The sequence below is a fragment of the Antechinus flavipes genome, chromosome 3, assembly GCF_016432865.1.
Source record: "Antechinus flavipes isolate AdamAnt ecotype Samford, QLD, Australia chromosome 3, AdamAnt_v2, whole genome shotgun sequence".
Lineage (NCBI taxonomy): Eukaryota > Metazoa > Chordata > Mammalia > Dasyuromorphia > Dasyuridae > Antechinus > Antechinus flavipes.
In genome coordinates, this window is record NC_067400.1 from 267069046 (window position 1) to 267095013 (window position 25968).

The 25968-nt window shown below is 31.7% G+C and overlaps 1 protein-coding gene across 1 annotated transcript in view; it reads left to right on the top strand.

The window, feature by feature from the left end:
* Positions 1-278: 278 nt before the first annotated feature.
* LOC127557165 (cilia- and flagella-associated protein 47-like) overlaps positions 279-25968 on the top strand; it is a 244823-nt gene continuing 219133 nt past the window's right edge. Inside the window, exons 1-2 of the mRNA XM_051990593.1 lie at positions 279-288; positions 7974-8077. Coding sequence (XP_051846553.1) covers positions 279-288; positions 7974-8077 — 114 coding nt within the window. The remainder of the gene's footprint in view (positions 289-7973; positions 8078-25968) is intronic.

Consider the following 25968-nt stretch of genomic DNA (forward strand, 5'->3'; position numbering starts at 1 on the left):
ATTAAGAAACTCTGAAATGCATAAAATATATGCACATTGCTATATAATATCAACACATTTTGTCTTTTAATATCAAAAATATATACAAGTTCTTTTCTCTGATATAGAAGATGGGCCACAAATTTTACACAGATTTTTTCCAAATTGTGGGGGCTGGGCATTGCATCCCTATCCTAGCTTATGTAGAAGGATTAATTACATGTGATATTTCACTTCCATAGTTCCTTCACATAGTTCCTTCAAGGGCATATTCTTTAAACTTATCTACAGATCCAAACATGGTCATAAGTAAGTAGCAATCAATTTTATTTTATTCTTTCCACTTAAATTGTTTCATTTCATTATGTTATTTCTCTTGTTCTGATTATTCTGATTCAGTTCAGTTTACCTTTTCTATGTATTTGAATTCTTCATTAATTTTATTTCTTATAATGCAATGGCATTCAATTTCATTTGAATATTACAATTTATTTATCTATAACTTCAACCAACAGTTCTTTGCCAGGATGAAAAATAAACATTTTGTTTTGTTATATATAAAATAATTTTCTATCATTTACATGAGTTTTTCAAAGAAAGATAAAACTCTATGTTGTTGGGTTTTTTTTTTTTTTTTTTTTTTTTTGGTCTTTGGGAATGTCCCACTTAGTGCATTTCAATTTCTTAAATGTTAACTTTGTCTAAATCATGTGTATCTATCAACTTTAATTTTTTTCAGTTTTAATTTTTAAAAACATAGGTGCACGCATTTCAAAGTGTTTTTCACTATGCTATTTGTGGTCTTTTCTGAGAAAGTATTTCTTATGGATTTATCTTATTTTATTTTATGTCTATTTTCGGATCTTATCACATTATCATTAGAATTTGAAGGTACAGGCCAAGAGTTATCTTTATGGTAAATAAAACTACTTGATACTAAGGGTTATTCTTTGAAACTAGATAATAAAATAAGTCTCTTTCCCTTCAGTTTTGAAATCTTATTCTTATTTGAGTTCATCATGTTTTGCTTTCAAAATAACTGTTTCTATGAGTATTGTGGATGGTAAGTTTTGCTTAGAGAGAATATAATAATCAAACAACATCATCTTGTAATATAATGACCTGCATTTTCAGTGAGAAAAGTTTCAGTTTTAAGAATAAGGCTTTATTTTAAGATTTATTTCCATGAATAAGAAGCACAGAGAAGAGAATTTTTTCTTAGTTTCTTTGTGTCATCATGCCTATACATCTCCTTCCCACTTAAGCTCTTTTCTTTTTCTACTTCTCTATTCCCATTGATAATATTAATATCTTCCCAGTCACTGAGACTTGAAACCTAGATGCTGTCTTTGGTTGCATTCCTTCTCCCACAAATAATTAGTTACTAAGTTTAGTTAATTATATCTTGGTAATATGTTGCTTCTATATCTTCTTTCTCAGGCATACAGTGGTAGGTAATTTTGTTCAGATCTGGTTCTCTGTCTAAAATATATTCGAATTGTTCCCTTCCTCTTGAATTTATCTTTCACTTTGCTACAAAAATTAACCCATCCTAATTTATAACTTTAAGTAGGTTACTTTTCTGTTAAAAAAAAAATTCAGTGGATCCCGATTGCTCGGAAAGATAAAATTACTAACTCCTAAGCCTGATGTTTGAGGACTTTGAAAACCTAGCCCCCTTTTCATTATTACATTTCATTCACAGAATTCTGTGAATTTTCTTTTCTTTTTTTAAATTAATTAATTAATTTAATTTTATAATAACTTTTTATTGACAGAACCGATGCCAGGGTAATTTTTTTACAACATTATCCCTTGCACTCGCTTCTGTTCCGATTTTTCCCCTCCCTCCCTCCATCCCCTCCCCTAGATGTCAAGCAGTCCTATATATGTTAAATATGTTGAGGTATATCCTAGATACAATATATGTTTGCAGAACCAAACAGTTCTCTTGTTGCACAGGGAGAATTGGATTCAGAAGGTAAAAATAACCTGGGAAGAAAAACAAAAATGCATATAGTTCACATTCGTTTCCCAGTGTTCTTTCTTTGGGTGTAGCTGCTTCTGTCCATAATTGATCAATTGAAACGGAGTTAGGTCTCTTTATCAAAGAAATCCACTTCCATCAAAATACATCCTCATGCAGTATCGTTGTTGAGCTACATAATGATCTCCTGGTTCTGCTCATTTCACTCAGCATCAGTTCATGTAAGTCTCTCCAAGCCTCTCTGTATTCATCCTGCTGGTCATTTCTTATAGAACAATAATGTTCCATAATATTCATATATCACAATTTACCCAGCCATTCTCCAATTGATGGGCATCCATTCAATTTCCAGTTTCTAGCCACTACAAACAGGGCTGCCACAAACATTTTGGCACATACAGGTCCCTTTCCCTTCTTTAGAATTTCTTTGGGATATAAGTCCAGAAGTAACACTGCTGGATCAAAGCGTATGCACAGTTTGATAACTTTTTCGGCATAATTCCAGATTGCTCTCCAATTCTGTGAATTTTCCAAGAAACTGGAATTCTAGCTATTCTCAGATTTTGCACTTCCCTTTTCTTCTTCTGTATATCAGCATAGGTTAATACCTTATACCTGAAACTTATTTCATACTCCACTCCATTTCAATTTGTTGAAATGCTTCTCTTCATCTTCTTCATAAAAATGTCCATTTTTTCTCTTCTAGATCAAAGTGATATATCTATATATTTACATATATAGATATATATCCTTCTTATTGTCACCTTTAGGAAGCTTTACTATAACTTTTCATGTGTTCTAGGTATGCCAAATCAATCAATAAAATTCATAGAACACATGAGGAAATAAAATTAGGGGTATAATACTCAAAAACTGTGTTAGTGACTCTTACAAAAAGATAGGAATCTAATTTTAAAAAGATAGCAAGTTATATACATTAAATAGTTAAGAAATATATAAATACTACAATAAATAATAGCTACCTTCTGGTTCCTAGCCCTAAACCTCTGGCTACGTTAGCAAGTTGAACAGACCTCAACTCCCACTAGTTAGATACCATAATAGAAGGAAGTAGGGGTATAGGTGGTATGGACTAGCCCTTCCCTGATCACAACTCCTACTAGATGAGAATATACAATAAATATAAAATTTTACTTTGACAAAGACCCAGTTTGCTTATGAGCCCCTTGTAAGTTATTGTGAAGGGTTCTGTTTTTGCATTCTTGCTGTGTCTCAGAGAAGTCTGGCAGAAATCAACTTGAAATTTGATTTATTTTCAGAATGTTTTCTAGTTGTGTTTGAACAAATTCACACATTATAGCTGTGCTGATTGTATTTATTATATATGCCTATTACTATCCCTATTAAATTGTAAACTCCCCCAAAACAAGGACTAGATTATTTTTCTCATACTACTAAGTGCTTTAGTAAATTTTTAATTTGTTAAATTAGGAAAAGATAATAAAATTAGATGCTTTAAAAACATGAATAATTGAATTCAACAAACATTTGTTGTTAATCTCTCTTGGGAAATACATGTTCTAAATGTTATGAGCTATAAATAAATGAATAGGGACAGAAAATACATGCCTTCTAGTATCTCACTATCTAGAAATGAAAACTAAAATAATGAATACAATTGATTGATATAAATTAAAACATAATAAAATTAATTGGATAAATATAAAATACAATATAATCAGAGGATAACCCTTGAAATTAGGGTTAGGAGGATATGTTTCATGGAAGAAATAGCAACTGAACTAGGCCTAATATTTCCTGAAATAAATTTTTATAGTAAGGTAATATATTAAGTATTACTTCCATAGATCCCAACTCTGATATCTCATGTGTTGAGATGATTATGTGTTATTAAAGATGATGCTCATTGAATATAATTTCTGGCAGATTCTGCCAGAATGAGTATAGTCCTAGAAAAAGAATGAGTACATTCTGAGTAATGACTTACATAAGTATGAAAGGATTTTTCTTCAATACAGTAGAACTACAAAAATGCTTAATTCCTATCCCTTTTCTTCTTATGATTTTGTAGTGACAATGCAGAAAGATGGAAAATGGTTGCCAATAATTGTATTATTCTTTTTTAATGGTATTTTTTCTAATTACATATAAAGAAAATATTTCACATTTGTTTTTATAAGATGTTGAGGTCTAGATTTTTCTCCTTCCCTCCTTCACTCCTGCCCTCCCCTGTCCCTCATATAGTAATCAATTTGATGCACATTATATATGTGAATTGTATTGTTCTCAAGCTTTTTAAAAGTTTTAATTTGGTTGTATATACTGTAAATTGAGATACTTGTCTACTGACCAACTAATGGAAGTACTAGTGGAGGAATAAGAAAATATCAACCAATATCCACACCATGACTTTAACAGACAAAAAAGAGGTATGAATCTTAACTGGAAAAATAGTTCAAAGGTTCTCCTTGGACTAGCAAATGAAATTGGAAAAGTTGGTTTTATTAATAATCAAAGGAAGCAAGAAACATAATTTCAAGAGCCATTAAATCATTATGTGCTACATCATATTTGATAAATAATAATAAAAAATCATCACAAAGATACTTGCAGTTGATGCATCATTGCAGAGAATGAAGAGGAATAGAAAAACTACAAAAAATTAAACGTGATGCCTATAAAGTATAAGTTCTGGCAAATTCTACTAGAATGAGTACAATCCTGGCAAAAGAATAGTCTACATTGCAAGTTAACAGCCTATTAAAGTATAGATTGTGTAATTACTACTACATATTGTACAACTTCTTGGAGTCACAGGTGAGAGCTGGGTGATAGGTAAAGCACTAAAGGTAAATGAGCAACTCAAAAAAAAGGTGACAAAATTAATGAAAGAAATTAATATTTATAGACTGAATATAGGTCTAAAACCTGTATTTTATATATATAAGCTATATGAAAAAGGTTTTAGACCTATTTACACAATACTTTCTTCAAGAAAAGAGTCAGAAGACCCCAAATAGCAGAGCAAAAAAAATGAAATCATTTATATTTTAAAGACAAGAGATTCATTATTGAAGGTGGGAGCCATGACTGATTAGTTGTCTATATTGTCAGATCATTAAATTTTTAGTGAAAATATACAAATTAATATAATAGCTTAAAAAGAATAAAATTGAGAAACAAGCAATTAAATCAACTTTGATGTGAACTTTTAAACTATTGATGAAAAATAGGAAAAGAGAATCATAGATATGGAGTACTATAATTTCATACAGCAGCTTAGTCAATGTGAATCAATAGCTGAAACAAGGAAAATGGAAAAACCCCAAAAGCTCATGAGTCAGCAAACACTTGACTTACTGACAGTATCAGTTTAGAGGAAACATTCACTGGCAAAATCTTAACAGAGAAGGATGATGAAAAATTATGAGCCCTAAAGGCTTATAAAACAGCAAAAAAAATAGTGAAAGAAAAATTATTTTAAAGAAACTAGATAAGAAACCCAGATGAGCAAAGTCAACCCAAAGGAATTTAAGGCTGAAAGTAGAAGAACAGCAAATGTGGAAAAAATGTGGAAAAGATTCAATAAATATTTTTTTAAACAAACTTGACCATCAAATACAGTAACTCCATTATAATTTTCTCCAGCCATAAAAGTATATATATATATATATATTATATATATATATATATATGAGTAAAGAGGTGAATTTGATAAAGTATGCATGACACTAGTGTGAGGGTATTGAAACCTTATTAAATTAACAAATTATTGGAAGTAGAAGAAGATGGTATTGGGGAAAAAACACAAAAATACAAAAAAAGAGTCTAATTACAATTTAATTTTTTTTCTATTTTAAAAAATATTTTATTTTACTTTATAATAACTTTATATTGACAGAATCCATGCCAGGGTAATTTTTTTTCACAACATTATCCCTTGCACTCACTTCTGTTCCGATTTTTCCCCTCCCTCCCTCCATCCCCTCCCCTAGATGGCAAGCAGTCCTATATATGTTAGATATGTTGCAGTATATCCTAGATACAATATATGTTTGCAGAACCGAACAGTTCTCTTGTTGCACAGGGAGAATTGGATTCAGAAAGTAAAAATAACCCGGGAAGAAAAACAAAAATGCAAATAGTTCACATTTGTTTCCCAGTGTTCTTTCTTTGGATGTAGCTGCTTCTGTCCAACATTTATCAATTGAAACTGAGTTAGGTCTCTTTGTCAAAGAAATCCACTTCCATCAGAATACATCCTCATACAATATCATTGTTGAAGTGTATAATGACTTCTGGTTCTGCTCCTTTCACTTAGCATCAGTTCATGTAAGTTTCGCCAGTCCTCTCTGTATTCATCCTGCTGGTCATTTCTTTCAGAACAATAATATTCCATAACATTCATATACCACAATTTACCCAGCCATTCTCCAATTGATGGGCATCCATTCAATTTCCAGTTTCTAGCTACTACAAACAGGGCTGCCACAAACATTTTGGCATATACAGGTCCCTTTCCCTTCTTTAGTACAATTTAATTTTTTAAGTAACAAAGATAACATCAACAACTACAAATTCACTTTTTTAACATTTTGGTGAACATTTTATTTTTGGTTTCCCCAAATTATTCCATTTATTATTACCACTTTTATTTTTTCAATATCTCTCATATATATGTATAATTTTATGTAATAATCATTTAGATATGCTTAAGGGCATAATTAAAGAAGGCATTAGTGAAACAGACAGGTTTTGCAAAAGCAATTCCACAGCACACCATGGCTTTACTATGATACAGTTGGGTTAAAGATGTAAACGATGTATTGTACTTATTGTTTGATGATCTCAAAAAGCTTTTGGTTTTTAATTATTTCATCTTTTCTTATACCATGAAAATGCTGCTTTCAAGGTTCTAGTTTATCTTTCATCTATACTTTAAAAAATTAAGATTCCTTTAAAGATATAGCAATGGAATTAGTCTTGTTCAACAATGATCATATTATTAATATGAGGAGGTAGAAAACAAACATAAAAATATCATATGAATGTAATAAATAAATAAATAAACTATGAAAGACAAAAGAGGTAATCATTGCAACTGCTGTCATAAAATGTCATAAAATAATTTGCCAATGTCTTCTTTTTGGATTAGTTACATTATAATAATAGATATTATCTATGAAATATATTTATCTTCCAAAAAACAACTTTGTGAGATAGGTGTTATTATTAATCCCCATTTTATAAAAGAGGAACCAGAGGCAGAAAAAGGTTAAGAGACTTGCTAAGTGCCAAACAGAGAACGTATCTGAGTCAGAATTTGAACTCCGGTCTTCTTGGCTCCACATCTAACATTCTCTATCCATTGCATGAGCCACATAGTAATTTGCCATTATTTTGACAATGTTAAACTTATAAATGGCTTTTAAAATTGATGTCTATACATTCTTAGTCATTGAACAGGAGAGATTCTAGACAAAATGTGGATTAATCTGCTTTTCAGTAGCTTCCATGCAAGGGTGTGCTGGTAAATGTTTTTAACAATCTGTACTTTGAAAAAAAAAGCACACAGAACACACTTTTGAGTTTAATATTTTATCAACATTTTGTGCATCATTTTCTTAAGTCTAGAGAATAAAAGAAAAAAAATCATGTGTAGATTTATAATTAGCCAATTTCTGAGGTGTTCACACTGAAAATTTAACCTTTGACCTGGTAGATAGGAATACACTCCTTACACTTTTCAATAATACTCCATGTCTCTTCACAAATTTCTTGTCCTAGACTTGCCATCTATGAGTTAGACATTTCCTTTTTCTGCCACAGTTCCATCAAAACTTATTTATACAATTTGACTTTATCTTTAAAGTACTTTATGATAGCTAACTAAAAGAATAACATAGAAATATTTTATTGATGGTAATAGGAAGAGAAGAGAAAAAGAGAGATTTTTTTATATTAGAGATATTGAAAAGCCATACTAGGGAAATTTATTTTAAAAATTTTTGTTTTTATTTTTCAGATAACAAAGGAAGTGTTTCACATGTAAAAGTTTGGTTTTTCCTAGAAATTAATAGCTTCCCAGCACCACCTGTAGATATTATTGAAGTGACTTGTGCCACCTTGGTAAGTCCTCTTAAAATATTCCAAAGAATGTTTTGCTGTCTAATGTGGTGGGTGAAAGGTTAAACGACTGAGGAAATGAAGATTCAAACTTCAAAGCATATCAATTTATTAAGCAATGCATAGGAATTGCCCAACAAATCAGGTCTAGGCTTGGGTTTGGCAGTTGACCCCAAATGGAAGGGGAGACATATTTTTAAATATTAAAAACAAATAATCAAACAAGACCAGTTGTTACAGGTGCATTTTGCTAGTGGCTGCTGGGGATCTAACTCTGACCTGCAGAATAGATCCCTTCATGTGAGAGGATGATAATGCTACAAGGAGAATGAGAGACAGTTGCATTCTCTGACTTCTCTCCTCTTCCCTCTTGCCTATGATTTATTTCATTCCCAATTCACAAGCAACATCTGCATCAGTAAAGGTCGATTTGCAACTCCTTCAAATGTGTTATGATTCATAGTTGTTGGGGCTTTCCAGACAACTGATCTGCCCCTTCACACTTAGGCATATTCCTTAATAACCAATTAAAAGTAAGCAATCAGAATACAAAACTGAGTAATCTGATTTCTCATTGGAGAAAAGAATAAAAAAATTTCAAGTTGGCAAGGGGAGAGTGAACAGGGCAATTCCCTGAAATCACAAAAAAGAAGCATTCCACGCCTTTCAAATATCTGTAAGAAAACAATAACTGATTATTATTATAACATAGATAAAACAAAGGTTGTTTGAGATGCACAATTGTAAGAAAACTCCTTGCACCAATATTTGCATCTTACTGGTTTTCTGGTCAGCATGATTTAAGTCTTCATTTAAGGGTCTCTAAGCAACAGGTTAGAAATGCTTCCCAGCTCTGCAAGACTTGATTCAAAGGAATAAAATCCATTCACAATTCCCGTGATTCGATGAAGTTTTCTCAAAAGTCAGAAATTTATCTAGACACAATTTGAACAGAAAGGGAACCAAGCTGGCTTTTGAAATGGGTTACAAGATGACATCAACAGTGTTCATTTAATTTCTACTACTACCTGCTCTCCTAATTCCTCATGTCCCTCAGTAAGTAAGTGAAATTTTTCTTATATATACTCTGTTTGCTACCATTAGGGAAAAAAATGGACCCGCCTAAGTGATCATTTGGTAAAGCTGTGAAAATCCTCTTTTTAAATCCAGTAACATAAACCCCAATTGCTTATACAAAAACCTATTAGCTATGTAATATCTTGTACTATTTAGCATTCTTTGGGTATGCATTTTGAATTTAATCTTCTGAAGTGAACATGACCTTAACTTAAATCCTTGTCCTCATATAATTCCTATCAAAAGTGAATATATAACAATAAGTTCTTTAGTCACATTTCAATATGAATTCAACCTAGTTCCTAGCTACATTAACCTTAGCAAATTGGAGGAAATTGTATTTGGAACAATCTGCATAAATGTGGGATTGAGTAACTACCATGATTAATAGGATTAAACATACATGGATGATTAAAACATTACTAAATCTTTTTCTTGGATTATTGAGTAGAGGAAAATGTTCATTTTCTCGATTCTTAAAAGAATTCAAGGAAACATGTTTTACTTGTTTAGAGAATATTTTAATTTTGATTTTTCTCTTTTAATGTACCTACTTTATTTTTAAATACTCATATAGAAGCATAATATTATATAGAGCATCTCAAAGAATAATCCTGATGTTACTTGATGTAGGTTTTTTCTGTCTTCCATTTTGTCCTTTTATGGAATTCTGTACATTTTTATAGTTTGATAGTCCTTGTTTTCCTAAAAGATTCAAAATAAATATTATATATTTTATCAAGAAGTGCTGTCATTTCTATTTGTAAATAATGTAAAAAATCTTTCTTACCTCCATGTCTTTTTACACAACATTCTTCTAAGGCTAGAATGGATTTTTCTATATCTCTATTTTTATTCATATCTTCTTTAAGGTTCAGTTCAGGAACTTTTTCCTCTATAAAACTCTGTGTGATCCCTCATGAGAAATGATCCTTCCCTCTTTGAGTCTCTTGAAACATGTTTTTTTTTCCCCTTATAAACTTTGCTTATGTATTTAATTATTCTCTAATATAACTTTGTGCACATTTTTCATTCTTCTAATATACTTTCTTTACATATCATGTAGGTTTTAGATTTTAGAGGTTAGAAAATTGAGGCTCAAAGAAATGTATAATGCTGTAACCGGAGTTATACATATAGTAAAATTGATTTCAAATATTGGAACCATATTTTGAATCCTGATCACTTGATGTTAATAGCATCACTCTTTGTAAGACTGCACTGCCTTCCTAAATTGTAATTATGCTTAACATACTTTTTTAAATCTCCAAATTCACCATATCATATATTGAGTACAAGTTTATTGACGTAACCTGAAAAAAAAATCCTAGGAATAGTCTCCCTGCAAAAAAAAAAAAAAAAAAAAAAAGTAGTATAATATTTGAATGAATAATGATACAATGAATAAAGTGCTAGACTTTGAATAAGGAAGACTCATCTTCTGAATTCAAATCTGGCCTTAGACACCTACTAGATTACCTAATAGATTACTCTGGACAAGGTACTTTTTCAGTTTCCTCATATATGTAAAATAAGGTGGAAAAGGAAGTGGGAAACCACTCCAATATCTCCAGAGAAAACTCTAGAGGATCATGAAGAGATGCATGTAACTCAATAATTCTCTCCAACAATGGGTAGTTTTGAATATCATTTTAAACTGGAATTTGTTCTGTGTTTATTTATGATTATCTTATTATTATGCACTCTCAACTCTCATTTAGTGAAAATTCCTGTTACTGAAATAAAATATAATGTGGTAGAAAAGTTTCTGGATTTGGAATTCGAAGATCTGATAGTCTTGAAATCTGTCAGTTTTGAAACTGACTTTTTGTAGCTATGTGACTTAAATAAATCACTTAATCTTTGTAAGCTCCAATTTCTTCATCATTGGCACAAAAATGCTTGTACTATATACCTCATAGAGTTGCTGTAAGGAGTTTTATAAACCTTTGAAAGCTATTGAAATTGTTATGTTAATGAAGGGAAGCCTCATTCTGGTGACCCAGTTAAATATTTGGCTTTATGTTTACTCTGCTTACATCTTTAGAACAAAAGCTGGGTTGTGTGATTTTTAAAAATTGTTTCTTATATATACTGTGTTGAGCTTTCTTTACTTTCTTTTTTGTTGAAAGTCATGCTAGCATTTTAGAACAATTACATAGTAGTAGCTTAAAACTGCTAGTTGAATGGAATTGAAAAGCAAATATACTACTCAAGATATTGTATGATAAAACATTTTTCATTAACTATTACTTTGATTATCTGCTAACTTTTATTACAAAAAATCAGATAACATATTTATGATTTATGATAGAATTGCAAATAATGTCCCTTGATATCTTTTAAGAGTTCATTTATTGGTTTATGGGTTATAATTTTATGAGAAACTTGCTTTTTTCTTCCATATTTGCTATGATAGCGAGAAAAAGTAAGTTTAGATATCCTAGTAATTTTATGCTTTTGGTTATTCTTTCCATGAAAAATATGCCAGTTGGTGATAATAGAAAGGCTGATGATGGGGTTCTGAGCTTCTAGCTTCCCTTGAAATTTTCCTTACCATGAGAAGATCTGAATTCTATTTTTCCTTCCACCACTAATTAGTTGTGTAAATTATGGCAAGTCATTTAACTTCTTTGCATTTTAATTAATTGCTTGCCTGAAACCATGGGGGGAATTCTATATTTTATTCTTTGTCTTAATTATTTTTTGGTATTATACATGAATCTATTTTGAAGACTAGTTTGTGTTTTAGAATGGACAGAATAGAGTACCACACCTATCTATTGCCTCTGATAAATCTACTTAAAAAAATATTTGAATCAGATAGATGAATAATGCCAGAATTTACTTTTTGTCCTGTCTAAAAGCCACCTACGTTAAAAACAAGAGGAAATCTTGGGAAGGGGAACTCTGGGGAGGAGAACTCTTGTTAAACAGATATTTGGAACTGAGTGTTGTCCTTTTTATAGAGGTTTAGATGTTGGAAACAGAAGAGATAATCTAAGTCTGTGGGTATTTTGCTTGACTATAAACTCCTATGGATTGAGGTAGAGTTGTTTTGTCAGAGCTGGCATTCCCCCCCTAAAATAGAGGTTCTAGTCATTACTGACATGTGCAATGTATAACCTGGAATAGACGATGTCCAAAACCGAGAGCAAAGAGCACTGAGCAGAGACAAAGTATTCACTTTACTGTGAGTCACCATCCACTACAAGATCATCTGAGACAAGACACTCCATTTGAGCAATCGTGCCCAGCAGAAAGTAGAATCTTACATCTGCAAAGACAAACAAGGAATAACACATCCAGGAAAGATACTATACCTAAAAGGAAGCAGGCCCAAGTGAGAATAGTGTAATTGCGATGACACTCATAGAGACATCAGTGATGGAGTCATTAGTTGCTCTGGCTCCACATATTCCTAATGACACCCCACTCTCTTTATTGTAACAATTATTACAAGGCTATTTCCTTAAAAAAGACTTTAAGCTAGTTACACCAACTGTATGGCAAGAGTAAAGTAAATTCATTGGTGGTTGTTCAGGAGCTACGATTTTCTGTGAAAATGTGGCATTTTCAGGGTCTCATGTAGGAAAGAAGGTCTCCCTTTTCTATTATTCTGTCAGCTATTTGTGAGCAACAAATGTTAACTATCTTTATTTCTTACAGTGGTGGTTCAAGTAGTAGACACAGTGATTTTTAAAAAATTTAATTGAACTGGAAAAATCTTTTTCCTCCTCTTCTTCCTCCTCTTTTTTGTCTTCCTCTTCCTCCTCCTCCTCCTTCTTTTTCTTTCTTCACCTCCTCCTCCTCCTTTTTTTTAAAGAAAGGATTAGTTACAGATTAATATCTAGTTTCTGATGGGCTGAATCACCACTCTATCTTAATAAGAGACAAGAAAAAAATTGTAAAATTTCTGAATTAAATAATAAAAAATGTTCTCTTTTGGTTTCTTGTAGAAGTAAAATTATGAACAACACTCATTCTATTTTAATTTTGACATGTTTTAAATGTACTATGCCATTCAAATGTACTAAAGATAAATCTTTTTGGCATTTATCATGTATTTGAAAAATGAGATTAAAGATTTAGAAGGGATGCAGATAATTTAAATAACAATGGGACAAAACTATTGATTTTGGGAATCTTAATTTAAGATTATCTGATTTTTTTCAATGTGATTTAAATTTCAAACTACTATATAAAGGAAAAAAATAAAATAATAAGTAGAAGTATGGTAGAGGAGGCAGGAGGCAAATGAAACAAAAGATTGAAACATAAAATAAAAATCAGGAGTAGAATTTATCAGCTAAAAAAAAAGCAGGAGTAGTAATCATAATCTCAGACAAAGTTAAAGCTAAAATAGATTTGATTAAAAGAGAAAAATAGGGAAACTATACTCAGTCTGTCTCCGAACTCAAGCTTGATTCTAGATCTTCCAAGCTTTAAAGAAATCTCTTTGGCAATATGCTATGCTGCTTTTAGAGAGTGATTAAACTGTGAATTTCCTGTGCCCCAGAGATTTTCTTACAATACATAAGCCTTAATAAAGTCAATGAAAAAAGAGAAATATACACCAAAAATCTTTGTAGTATCAATGTTGATGATAATAAAGAAATTAAACTATATATATATATATATATTTATTTAGCTCTTTCCCAATTGATGGATATATATATATATATATATATATATATATCCATCAATTGGGAAAGAGCTAAATAAACAATTCATGGTAGATAAATATAATGGAATATAACTACCCATAAAAAAGATGACTAAGAAAAAGTGAGAGCATGAAGAAAAGTGTTGGAAATGATTCAAAGTGAAATAAGATTAAGCAGAAATACAATATCCAGAACAATGTAGATGGAAAGAATAATAACAATGAAAAATAAAACTGAATGATATATAGTTATAATGTTCAAGTTTGGCCTGGGGGGGGAGTTCTTTGTAAAACTGGAGGACAATGGCTTTCAAACTGCATATAGTATCAGAGTTAGTTAATCTGTTGACAATGTTGAAATAATTTTTTTCCCTTTTCCTCTTTATTCTTCGTTAGGATGAGTGACTTCCTAGAAAATGAGGGAAGCAAAAAATATATTTGAAAATAAAGGGCCCCAACTTTTGGGATAAGAATTAGCTATTTGACAAAAACTGCTGGGAAAATTGGAAACTAGTATGGCAGAAACTAGGCATTGACTCACACCTGACACCATATTCCAAGACAAGGTTGAAATGGGTTCATGATCTAGACATAAAGAATGATATTATAAATAAATTAGAAGAACAGAGAATAGTTTGCCTCTCAGATTTGTGGAGGAGAAAAGAATTGGTGACCAAAGAAGAACTAGAGATCATTATTGATCACAAAATAGAAAATTTTGATTATATTAAGTTAAAAAACTTTTGTACAAACAAAACTAATGCAAAAAAGATTAGAAGGGAAACAATAAACAGGGAAAACATTTTTACATTCAAAGGCTCTGATACAGACCTCATTTCTAAAATATATAGAGAATTGACTCAAATTTATAGTAGTTCAAGCCATTCTTCAATTGATAAATGGTCAAAGGAAATGAACAGACAATTTTCAGATGAAGAAATTGAAACCATATGTACTCATATGAAAAGGTGCTCCAAATCACTATAGATCAGAGAAATGCAAATTAAGACAACTCTGAGATACCACTACACACTTCTCTGATTGGCTAAGATGACAGGAAACAATAAGGACCAATGTTGGAGAGAGTGCAGGAAAACTAGGACACTGATACATTGTTGGTGGAATTGTGAATGGATTCAACCATTCTGGAGAGCAATTTGGGACTATGCACAAAAAGTTATCAAACTGCATATTCTTTGATACAGCAATGGTGCTACTGGGATTATATCCCAAAGAGATCTAAAAGGAGGGAAAGGGACCCACATGTACAAAAATGTTTGTAGCAGCCCTCCTGGTAGTGGCAAGAAACTGGAAACTGAGTGGAGGCCCATCAGTTGGACAATGGCTGAATAAATTATGGTATATGGATGTTATGGAATACTATTGTTCTATAAGAAATGACCAACAGGATGATTTCAGAAAGGCCTGGAGATACTTACATGAACTGATGCTGAGTGAAATAAGCAGGACCAGGAGATTATTATATACTTCAACAACAATATTATATGACAATCAATTCTGATGGATGTTGGTCTCTTCCACAATGAGATGATTCAAACCAGTGCCACTTGTTCAGTAATGAAGAGAGCCATCCACACATAGAGAGAGGACCATGAGAACTGAGGGTGGAACACAACATAGCATTCTCATTCTCTCTGTTGTTGTTTGCTTGCATTTTGTTTTCTTTCTCAGTTTTTTTCTTTCTCCTTGATCTGATTTTTCTTGTGCAGCAAGATAACTATACAAATATGTATGCATATATTGGATTTAACATATATTTTAACATATCTAACATGTATTGGATTACCTTCCAGCTAAGGGAGGGGATGATGAGGAAAGAGAGGAACAAAAGGTTTTGCAAGGGTTAATGTTGAAAAATTTCTCATGCATAAGCTTTGTAAATAAAAAGCCTTAATTTTTTTTTGTTTTTAAACTGCTTTTTATTTTTTTAAATTTTTTTTAATTTAAATTTTATTTTATTTAATAATAACTTTGTATTGACAGAATCCATGCCAGGGTAATTTTTTACAACATTATCCCTTGCACTCGCTTATGTTTCATTTTTTCCCCTCCCTCCCTCCACCCTCCCCCATAAGATGGCAAGCAGTCCTATATATGTTAAGTATGTTGCAGTATATCCTAGACATAATACATATTTGCAGAACCGAACAGTTCTCCTGTTACACAGGGAGAATTGGATTCAGAAGGTAAAAATAACTCGGGAAGAAAATCAAAAATGCAAATAGTTCACATTCGTTTCCCAGTGTTCCTTCTCTGGGTGTAGCTGTCTCTGTCCATCATTTATCCACTGAAACTCAGTTAGGTCTCTTTGTCATAGAAATCCACTTCCCTCAGAATACATCCTTATACAATATCGTTGTCGAAGTGTATGATGATCTCCTGGTTCTGCTCATCTCACTTAGCATCAGTCCATGTAGGTCTCTCCAAGCCTCTCTGTATTCATCCTGCTGGTTATTCCTTACAGAGCAATAATATTCCATAACATTCATATACCACAATTTACCCAGCCATTCTCCAATTGATGGGCATCCATTCATTTTCCAGTTTCTAGCCACTACAAACAGGGCTGCTACAAACATTTTGGCACATACAGGTCCCTTTCCCTTCTTTAGCACCTCTTTGGGATATAAGCCCAATAGAAACACTGCTGGATCAAAGGATATGCACAGTTTGATAACTTTTTGGGCATAATTCCAGATTGCTCTCCAGAATGGTTGGATTCGTTCACAACTCCACCAACAATGCATCAGTGTCCCCTTTTTCCCGCATCCCCTCTAACATTCATCATTATTTTTTCCTGTCATCTTAGCCAATCTGACAGGGTGTAGTGATATCTCAGAGTTGTCTTAATTTGCATTTCTCTGATCAATAATGATTTGGAACACTCTTTCATGTGAGTGGTAATAGTTTCAATTTCATCATCTGAAAATTGTCTGTTCATATCCTTTGACCATTTATCAATTGGAGAATGGCTTGATTTTTTATAGATTTGAGTCAGTTCTCTATATATTTTGGAAATGAGGCCTTTATCAGAACCTTTAATTGTAAAGATGTTTTCCCAGTTTGTTGCTTCCCTACTAATCTTGTTTGCATTCGTTCTGTTTGTACAAAGGCAAAAAGCCTTAATTTTAAAAAATAAAGGGGACATAAAAATAAAAAGTATGACTAACAATAAAAATTTCATGGTCATCCAATCATGGCTATGATAGGTTGCTGATTATTATTTTTTATTTTTCCTATGATGTTTTATATTCTGAGTATACCCTCCTTCTAATATTAATATAATTAACATGATCTCTTTCATCCTGGATTTTTTTTTTCTTGAGACTGATAACTTGAGTTCTGCTGGAAGATTTTATATTTTTAGCTACTTTTTCTTATGTAGAAATTCCCCTTTCATTTCTCTTCCTGCCCCAAAACACTGGATGTGAAGGAGAAATTGGAAAACCATCTTCATACTGTCTTTGCCACCATTACTCACCAAAGTTTCTTGTGACTATTCTTTTTCTCAGTAATCTATAAGACCTTGTACTATTAAATCTCTTAAGTGTTTTGTCATACTCCCAGATCTATTCTCTGCCTTCATAATCATATATAGAATAATGTCTTCTGAGGTATTTTCATTTTCCATTTCATCAATCTCATTTTATCATGACCAATATTTTTATTCTATCTTGGATAATCCATAAGAATATTCACATTTTTTATTCACAATCACCTATGACTTTACTATGTCCAGAAACTTCTAGAGTTCCTTTCTCTTATCATGACCTTCTATTCTTCTGTTATATCTTTTATGCTCACTTCTCCTAAACTAGTCTACTTTTCATCTTCACTATGAATGCCACAACCTTCAGCCTTTCTCAACTCAACCCACATTTAATAAATGCATTCTGTATCTGAGATGCTATGTTAGATGCTTATGATATATTAAGATAAAAATAAAATGTGCCTGCTTAAATTCTGCCTACATTCTATTGGATAATAATAGCATATATGCAAGTGAATAAATAAAAAAGTATGTGAAAAGAAATATAAAATTCAATAAAATGCATGTTAATAACCAAGAGCAATATGGAAGGCCTTGTGTAGAAAGTAGCATTAGAGTTATTTGAGGGAAACTATAATGTAAGATGAGAGTCTGGGAGGAGGAAAGGAGTTAGTACAATTCATTCTAGACTTGAAAAACCACTTGTACAAAAGGCATGCATGTGGGAAACAGTATGTGATTTACAGAGAGCAGTTAGCAACTCAGTTTGACCAGAAGAAAAGCATTTTGAAGATTCATTTGGCATAAGACACTTTGTCTTTAAATGTCAGATTAAGTATGTTGTGTTTTATCTGAAATGTGAAAGAATTGGTTGACCAATACATGATGAAATTTTTGTGCATGATAATTGATGCTAAGAACTTGGTGTATCTGTCTATCTAGCTAATATATTTATTTATATTCTATACATCCACCTCTCTTTATACATAGATATTATACATAATTTATTTGAGCCTAGAACTCTGGGTCTTAGTTCTTATAATTGACTTTTGTTTCTGAGCAGACTTACAAGTATAAGTTGGGAAATGAACATAATGGATAGTCAATAAGAGTACCTCTCAAGGACCACAAAACCTTTTTGATCAGGAAAATTTAATAAATTGATTATAATTAGATAAGTCTTGTCTACACTTGCTTTTGATGATGATGACTAAAATATGTGGATAGATAGGATAGATAGGAAACTTCTGGTAAATAGTAAAATATAGAGTGATTTCTGTCAGCTAGGGCCTAGCAATATGCCAATCCTCATAACAGGAGTAGTCAATTTCTTTTATTCTTTTCACATTAATCTTTTATTCTAGGAACTTGGAAATATTTGTACTTTATAAAGCTATTGTTTGCCCATATACTATTTGGATCTCTTTTGAAGTAAATAATAAAATAATACTAGACTCTCAAAGTTGAAAATAAATTCTACTTTATAATATTGGGACAGTTTTACTCAATAGAAGTGCTTTTCTTTCTATAAATTTCATAGTTTTGCCATTGTCATTAGAGTCAAGTGCTTAAGGCATGTCATCTTGTATCAAAGTTATTGATTTTCTGGTTGCCTTTGTAATATTAATCTTAAGAAAATTAATGAAGATCTTAATTAATGGAAAAATAGATTGCAAGAAGCAGTTGCAACACTTATCTTTGCTTTTTCAACAAATCTAAACAATATTTATATGATTTCTTTTATTTGATTCGTTGGTAGGCAAATGCCTAAAGTGCATTATATGGGAAACAAAAATAAACTTTCATTATTTTGTAAGATTAAAAAACTTAATAATGTGCATGTTTTTATATGACATTGATTAAATTCTTATTTCATACAATTTTTTGACCATTTATATAAATTTAGATAATTTAATCATTTGAAATTTATTGTAATTCAGAGTATAAAATATTTATCTAAGTAAAATTTTGCCGAATTACTTTCCAGTGTGTTTGGCTATTGCCACCGAATAGGGAACTCCTTAGTCAGTAATCTGTGTTTTGGGGTTTATCAAATACTGGATTACTAGAGATTTATTATGAAATATTGTTTCTAAAATTACTTCTACAACTCTACATTTCTATTTTCATCAAATAGTTTGGCAGTCATTCCTTTGTAAGTGTAGTTTAAAACATGGTGGCACCAATCCCTAAGTTTCTGACTTTTTCTGTTGTATTAATTGATCTTATTCTCCCACATTAAATTTGACATTTTATTTGGTAAAATACTATAAAATATCCTCTAATAATTTTATAAGTATAATGCTAATCTGCAGATTATTTAGAATAATATAATATTTAAAATTATATTACCATGACCCAGAAATGAATACTGGACATCTAAAGTAAGAATCTTATCATCATGGATTTACAGTCCTGAAGAAATATAAAAACCTTCTACCTTAACTTTATTTTATAGTTGAGCAAACTGAGGCCAAGTCAGATGAATTAAGTAGTAGGACTAAGATTTAAATCTTAGTCCCCAGCTACAAAATTAATATTCTTTCCACTGTAACAACAAGATAGAACCTTAGATTGATGAATCTCTTATTTTAATTCTGTAAAAATATATTGCGTTTATAGATGGGTTAATAGTTTTATCATTTAATGCATTTGGTTATTTTATTAAATGGAATTTCTCTTCTAATCTCTTCTCCTGGCTTTAGATAGTAATGATCAGAAGACCTGATATTTTGTGTGTGGATTTTTTTAAAATTAGTGTCCTGCTATTTTACTGAAGCTATTGTTTTTTAAATTGAATTTTAATAACCTAAATATACACACATATATATATATAATCATATTATCTGAAGTAAAAATAGTGTAACATCCTCTTTGCCTATGTTTATTTCTTAAATTTCTTTTTTTTGTCTTATTGCTAAGAACTAGCATTTCCATCACTGTCACTTTGTTGTTAATAAATAATGCTAGTTCTTGGTTTAAGTTATCTATCCTTTATAGGAACACATAATCCTTTTTGAAGAATCAAATTGTAGAAGGATATTCTTATGGTCCTTTTTTCTTCTTATTTAGCAAGTAGAATAATTTACATTTGATATACTTATTATTATTGATGTCCTCTGAAGGAAAAACAGATGATATGCAGGGTGATGCTCATGCATGTAATAGTGCAACCTTGGATGCTGGAGCTGATAGATTTCTTAAAGAATTCCTAGCTATAATAAATTGAACTAATTGGTTGACCCTATAAACTTTGGCATTACTATGGTGAGTTTAGGAGTTGGGGCAAATAGGCACAGGTTTGAAAGCTGAGTTGGTTGAGAGCATGAATGGCTGCTATGCTTTGAGTTTGAGTGACATAGAGATAAAGAAAAAAAAACAAGACAGCAACAAGGTAAAAAGAGGATGAAGGGCAGAAGAAAGAAAGAAAAGAAGAAAAGGAAGGAAGGAAAATAGGAAGTAAGGGAGGTAGGAAGTGAGGAAGGAAGGTAGGAAAGAAGAATGGAATGAAGGAAGGAGAGAAGGGAAAAAAGAAGGAAAGAAATCAAAAAAGGGAGCAAAGAAGGAAAGAAATCAAAGAGGGAGGGAGGAAGGGAAAATGAAAGGAAAAAAGGGAGGAAATGAAGGAGGGAAGAAGGAAAAAAGGGAGGAAGGGAGGGAGGGAGAAAGAAAGGAAAAACGGAAGAGAGGAAGTGAAGGAGAAAGGAAAGAAAAGAAGATGAAAGGAAGAAACGAAGGAAGGAAGGAAAAAAGGAATGGATGGAGGAAGGAAGGAAGGAGGGAAGAAGAAAAGAAGAAAGGAAAGGAAGGAATAAAGGAAAGAAAGGAAGGAAAGGAGGGAGGAATTAATATAAATGAGGAATGAAAGAAAACAAGAAGGAAAAATAGAAATATAAACATTCCATATTCCTTTCAATTGATTAGAATTGAATTGTGTATGTTGCTCTCTTCACGTTCGCAGCTTCTAACTTGTGATATCCTACCTCCCTGCCCTGTCTATTATGTAGATAAAGGTCTCATTAGGAGTCAATAAATAATTGTTTTCTTGTATTTTCCCTAATCTCACTGATTTGAGCAATCAATAATTAATAGACTTTTTGCAAATACTCTTCCATAGTCAGTACTTTCAGCCAATGGATATTTTTGAGTTTATGGGGAAGAAATTCCCAACTCATTTACTCATTCACCTCCTGTAGGACTACTGTTTTCTGATTCTAACTTGTTGCTTTTGTCAGGTCATGCATAGATGTTCTTGTAAATAAATGCTAATGATTTTCTATCAAGTCCTTTACAGAATACTATGTTTGTTGCAAACCAAAGAGACAAGTAAATTATCTTAGTTGTTGACTAGTAGACAATCAATTGATTATCTGAAATGAGAATTTTTCCTGGTTGCTGTTGTTTGTCTTTTGTTCTCAAAGTGGACCATGACACCAGGGAGATAATAACATGACATGCAAGTGAATTGGATTTGAGGAAGAGTTGTGCAAAGTTACCTGCCTTACTTTCCCCTCCATCTGGGTCCAGTGGCAAGATATAGATCAGAACAAATGGAGATGGACCTGGGTGATTTAGGCTTTCTGATAACATTTATAGAAACCATTTGAATACTGGTTTTATTTTAAGAGAAAAAGGAAACTTTAATTTTTAATTATTGCAAAAAAGAAGATATATTCATGATGTAATTGATTATTTGTCTTCCTTCCTTAGGAAGAATATTGGCAAATATAGAATCTCAATTTATCTTCCCAGTGCCACAATTCCCATATCCTTTCTACTGTCAGGAAACAATCCCCTTTTATTTCCTTTTCCAACTACTCAAACATAAATATGTTTTTTATGAATTATATTGATTCATAGAGAGGTCTCTTATAGTAAGATTGATATTAGTTGGATTGGCAGTGGCAAGGGCATGAGGAAAAGAAGTAACAAGTGTGTGTATGTGTGTGTGTATTCTAATGCTGTTTGTGTATATATAATGTTCATTTTTTTTTTTTGTATTACCTTATATAGTATAGACAGAAAAAGTGGACACTGAATTGGAAAACTGAAAACATGAAAAGAGAAAAGTGGAATGAACTTAAATTTATAAAAGACTAATTTTTATAATACATCCTACTGATTTTTTTATGCTATATTCCACTATCAGGGAATAAAACAACCTCTAAAAATTAAAAGATAGCATTATAGAACAGTTTTAACTCAAGCCTGTCCAGTGATTTAGAACGTAGTATTAGAACACAATGAAGTACTTGTGGGACAGAAAAGATAATAAAAATAAAATTGCTTACAATAAGATTACAAGGATATAATCAGTTAAAATACGGTATTTATCTCTATAAAATAATTTTTGGTTGTTTTATTGGTCCATATGGCACCAAAGAAGTAGATTTAGTAGAATTATCCTTTTTCCTATATTGGTTTAGGCTACCCATGAGAATTGATATTTTTCCAATTGTTTAGATATGACTTTATTTGTGTGAAAAAGTGTTTTCTAATTTTCTTCATATAATTCCTGGGTTTCTCTTGGCAGGTAGACTCCCAAATATTTTATATAGTCTATAGTTATTTAAATGGAATTTTTCTTTCTATGTCTTGATACTGGGCATGGTTGAAAATATATATAAATGCCAATGATTTATGTGGATTTATTTTACTCTAGACCTTTTTTATAGTTTTCTGAATGATTTTGGGGAAAGGAGACCTGGGATGTGAAATATTTTTCTACAACGTATAGAGCTTTCCAACGAATTAAAAAGCCCACAAAGTCAAGGAAGCTATATGCAAATGATGAAAATAAGGAAGGGCTAAAGATTTTGTTTCTTTAAAAATTGTCTTTTATTACCAGGTAAATATTTTTATGACTATGTATAAGAAAATGCAGAAAATGAGAATTTTTACCTTTGTAGAGTGATACTCCTTCAACATCAATACAGTTTAAGATGGGATATCCAATGGTAATAATAATGATTATGATGATAAAAGTACTGTTGCAAGAATTCATTCCAACAATTGACAAGACAAGCTACCACTAATGGATGTGGAAAAACCAGCAAATTTTAGGATAGTGATAGAATAGGATAGGATTCTTGAATCTCTTCATATTAATATGGATTCTCAGAGCAAAACCAGTGGTATAGGGGAGCCCATAGGGAAGACTTCTTCCATGGAGGATATGGATGTCTGTGTGATAGGATTCTTCCATAGAAATTCAACAACATTTTCTTTAAGAGTTTTTATAGTAGTTACTCTGATGGATTTAGCTGGTAGTGAAATGTCTTGAATAAATTTTATCTATGATAAGGACATAATCTTGCCCTGCATTGGTACAGCAAACTAGAAAAATCAATTTGCCAGTCAGAGGGAAGTTGAGAATCATGTGAGGTCATATTAAACTATTTTTTTTGAAGGTAGACTCTGATTGGCACAATTAGCATCAATGAATAGAATTAACTGCCTCATCCCTAAAAAAGGAGAACATATGGTGTATTCTGAACCTACAGAATCATAGTATCATTGGTTCTATGATAAGACTGATGATGGACCAATCCATTCCTTAATATTGTAAGTAAAGAAACCTGATTATTTAGTGCATCAGAATGTACATTATCATTTTTGATAAACTCTAATTAACCTCAACAATATCTGTCTTCAATAAAAAACAAATAAATCAATAAATTAAAAATGCAATAAAATTTTGCATTTGCAAAATTCTTCTATTAGTCTTTATCTTAAAGGAAGAAATTTTAATAAAAAATTGATTAACTCTCTTATCTCCACTCTCTCACCTTTTAGCCACAGTCATGATTATCAACTAAGAATAAATACAGATTAAGATTTTATTGACCTTGCCCCTCTAAGCTCTTTTATATGGCAATTATATGACTGTTGGGCCACTAGGAGAATTTACCAAGATCTCCATTACTCAGGATATCCACCATTATTTGTTTAACATTCATTGGATTTAATTTCTATTTCTGTCTCCTACTGGGAAGAGTTCTCAGAACACTAGCATTTCTCAAGAGCCAGATCCTCAAAGGTAGGAGCCATTGGACTTGCAGAGAAAGTGAAACATTGGAATTTTAACTGGAAGTCTCAGATTCTAGCAAAATCACAACCTGGTCAAAAAGAACTTTGGCAAGCATAATCTTTAATACTCCATTTTCTTTAAAAATAGCAGTCTCTTCTCTTTTTAAAAAGCTTTTCATTTTTAAAACATATGCATAAATAATTTTCAACACTTACTCTTGCAAAACCTTGTGTTCCAATTTTTTTCCCTCCCTTCTCCCCACTCCTTCCCCTAGATGGCAAGTAATCATTATGCGTATTCTATACATATTTCCACAAATATCATGCTTCAAAAGAAAAATTGGATCAAAAAGAAAAAAAAAAGATGAGAAAGCAAACAAAATTCAAGTAAACGACAACAAGACAGGGAAAATACAATGTTGTATCTAGACTCAGTCCCCAGTCTTCTCTCTGGACGCTGATGACTCTATAACAAGACCATTGGAACTGGCCTGAATCACCTTGCTGTAGAAAAGATCCATGTCCTTCAGAATTGATGATCATGGAATCTTGTTGTTGCTGTGTCCAATGTTCTCTTGGTTCTACTCACTTTAGTTAGTATCACTTCATGTAGGTCTCTTCAAGTCTTTCTGATATCACCCTGCCTATCATTTCTTATAGAACAATAATATCCCATAACATTCATGTACTATAATTTATTCAGGAATTTTTCAACTGATGGGCATTCACTCAGTTTCCAGTTCCTTGCCAACACAAAAAAGGTCTTCTACAAACATTTTTGCACATGTGAGTGCCTTTCCCTCCTTTAAGATCTCAGGATATATCCAATAGAAACACTACTGGATCAAAGGGTATGCACAGTTTAATAGCCTTTTGTGCATAGTACCATATTGCTCTCTAGAATGGTTGGATCATTTCACAACTCCACCAACAATGTATTAGTGTCCCAGTTTTCCCATGTCCCCTCCAACATTCATCATTATTTTTTCCTGTCATCTTAACCAATCTGAGCCATGTGAGATTATACCTCAGAGTTGTCTTAATTTGCATTTCTCTGACCAATAGTGTTTTAGAGCATTTTTTTCATATGACAAAAATGGTTTTAATTTCTTCATCTGAAAACTATCTGTCTATATCCTTTGAATAACATTCTCTTCTTGATCTATCTTGCTAAAGGGATTATCTTATATCAACATAATAGACAACTTTGAATGAAGGTTGATAATATGAATTTGCATTATCAGTTTTGTAGCAATTAGTCCTAAAACCAAGTAAAAGGCCACTAACTCCTTTTTTAAAGGTGTTTTAAGTTACCATTTCAGGTTTTTTTTGACACCAAAAGTCTAATGTTTGTTTATTCTTGTAGTGCCTGATAAAGGTTCCAGTAAATGTTATCTTTATAAAGAACTTGTCAAACATATATAATTATAAAGACCCATTTTGCATCTTCCAAAGTGATACTTCTGGTCCCCATCAGAAAGAAGAAAACATGGTGGTGAGTTGGCAAAGGTATGAATTGGATGGGAGGCAGTGTAGTGCATCAATATACTCAGATGGGGAATGTAGGATTTCCAGAATTCAGTAAATTCAATAAGTATCAGAGATTCATTT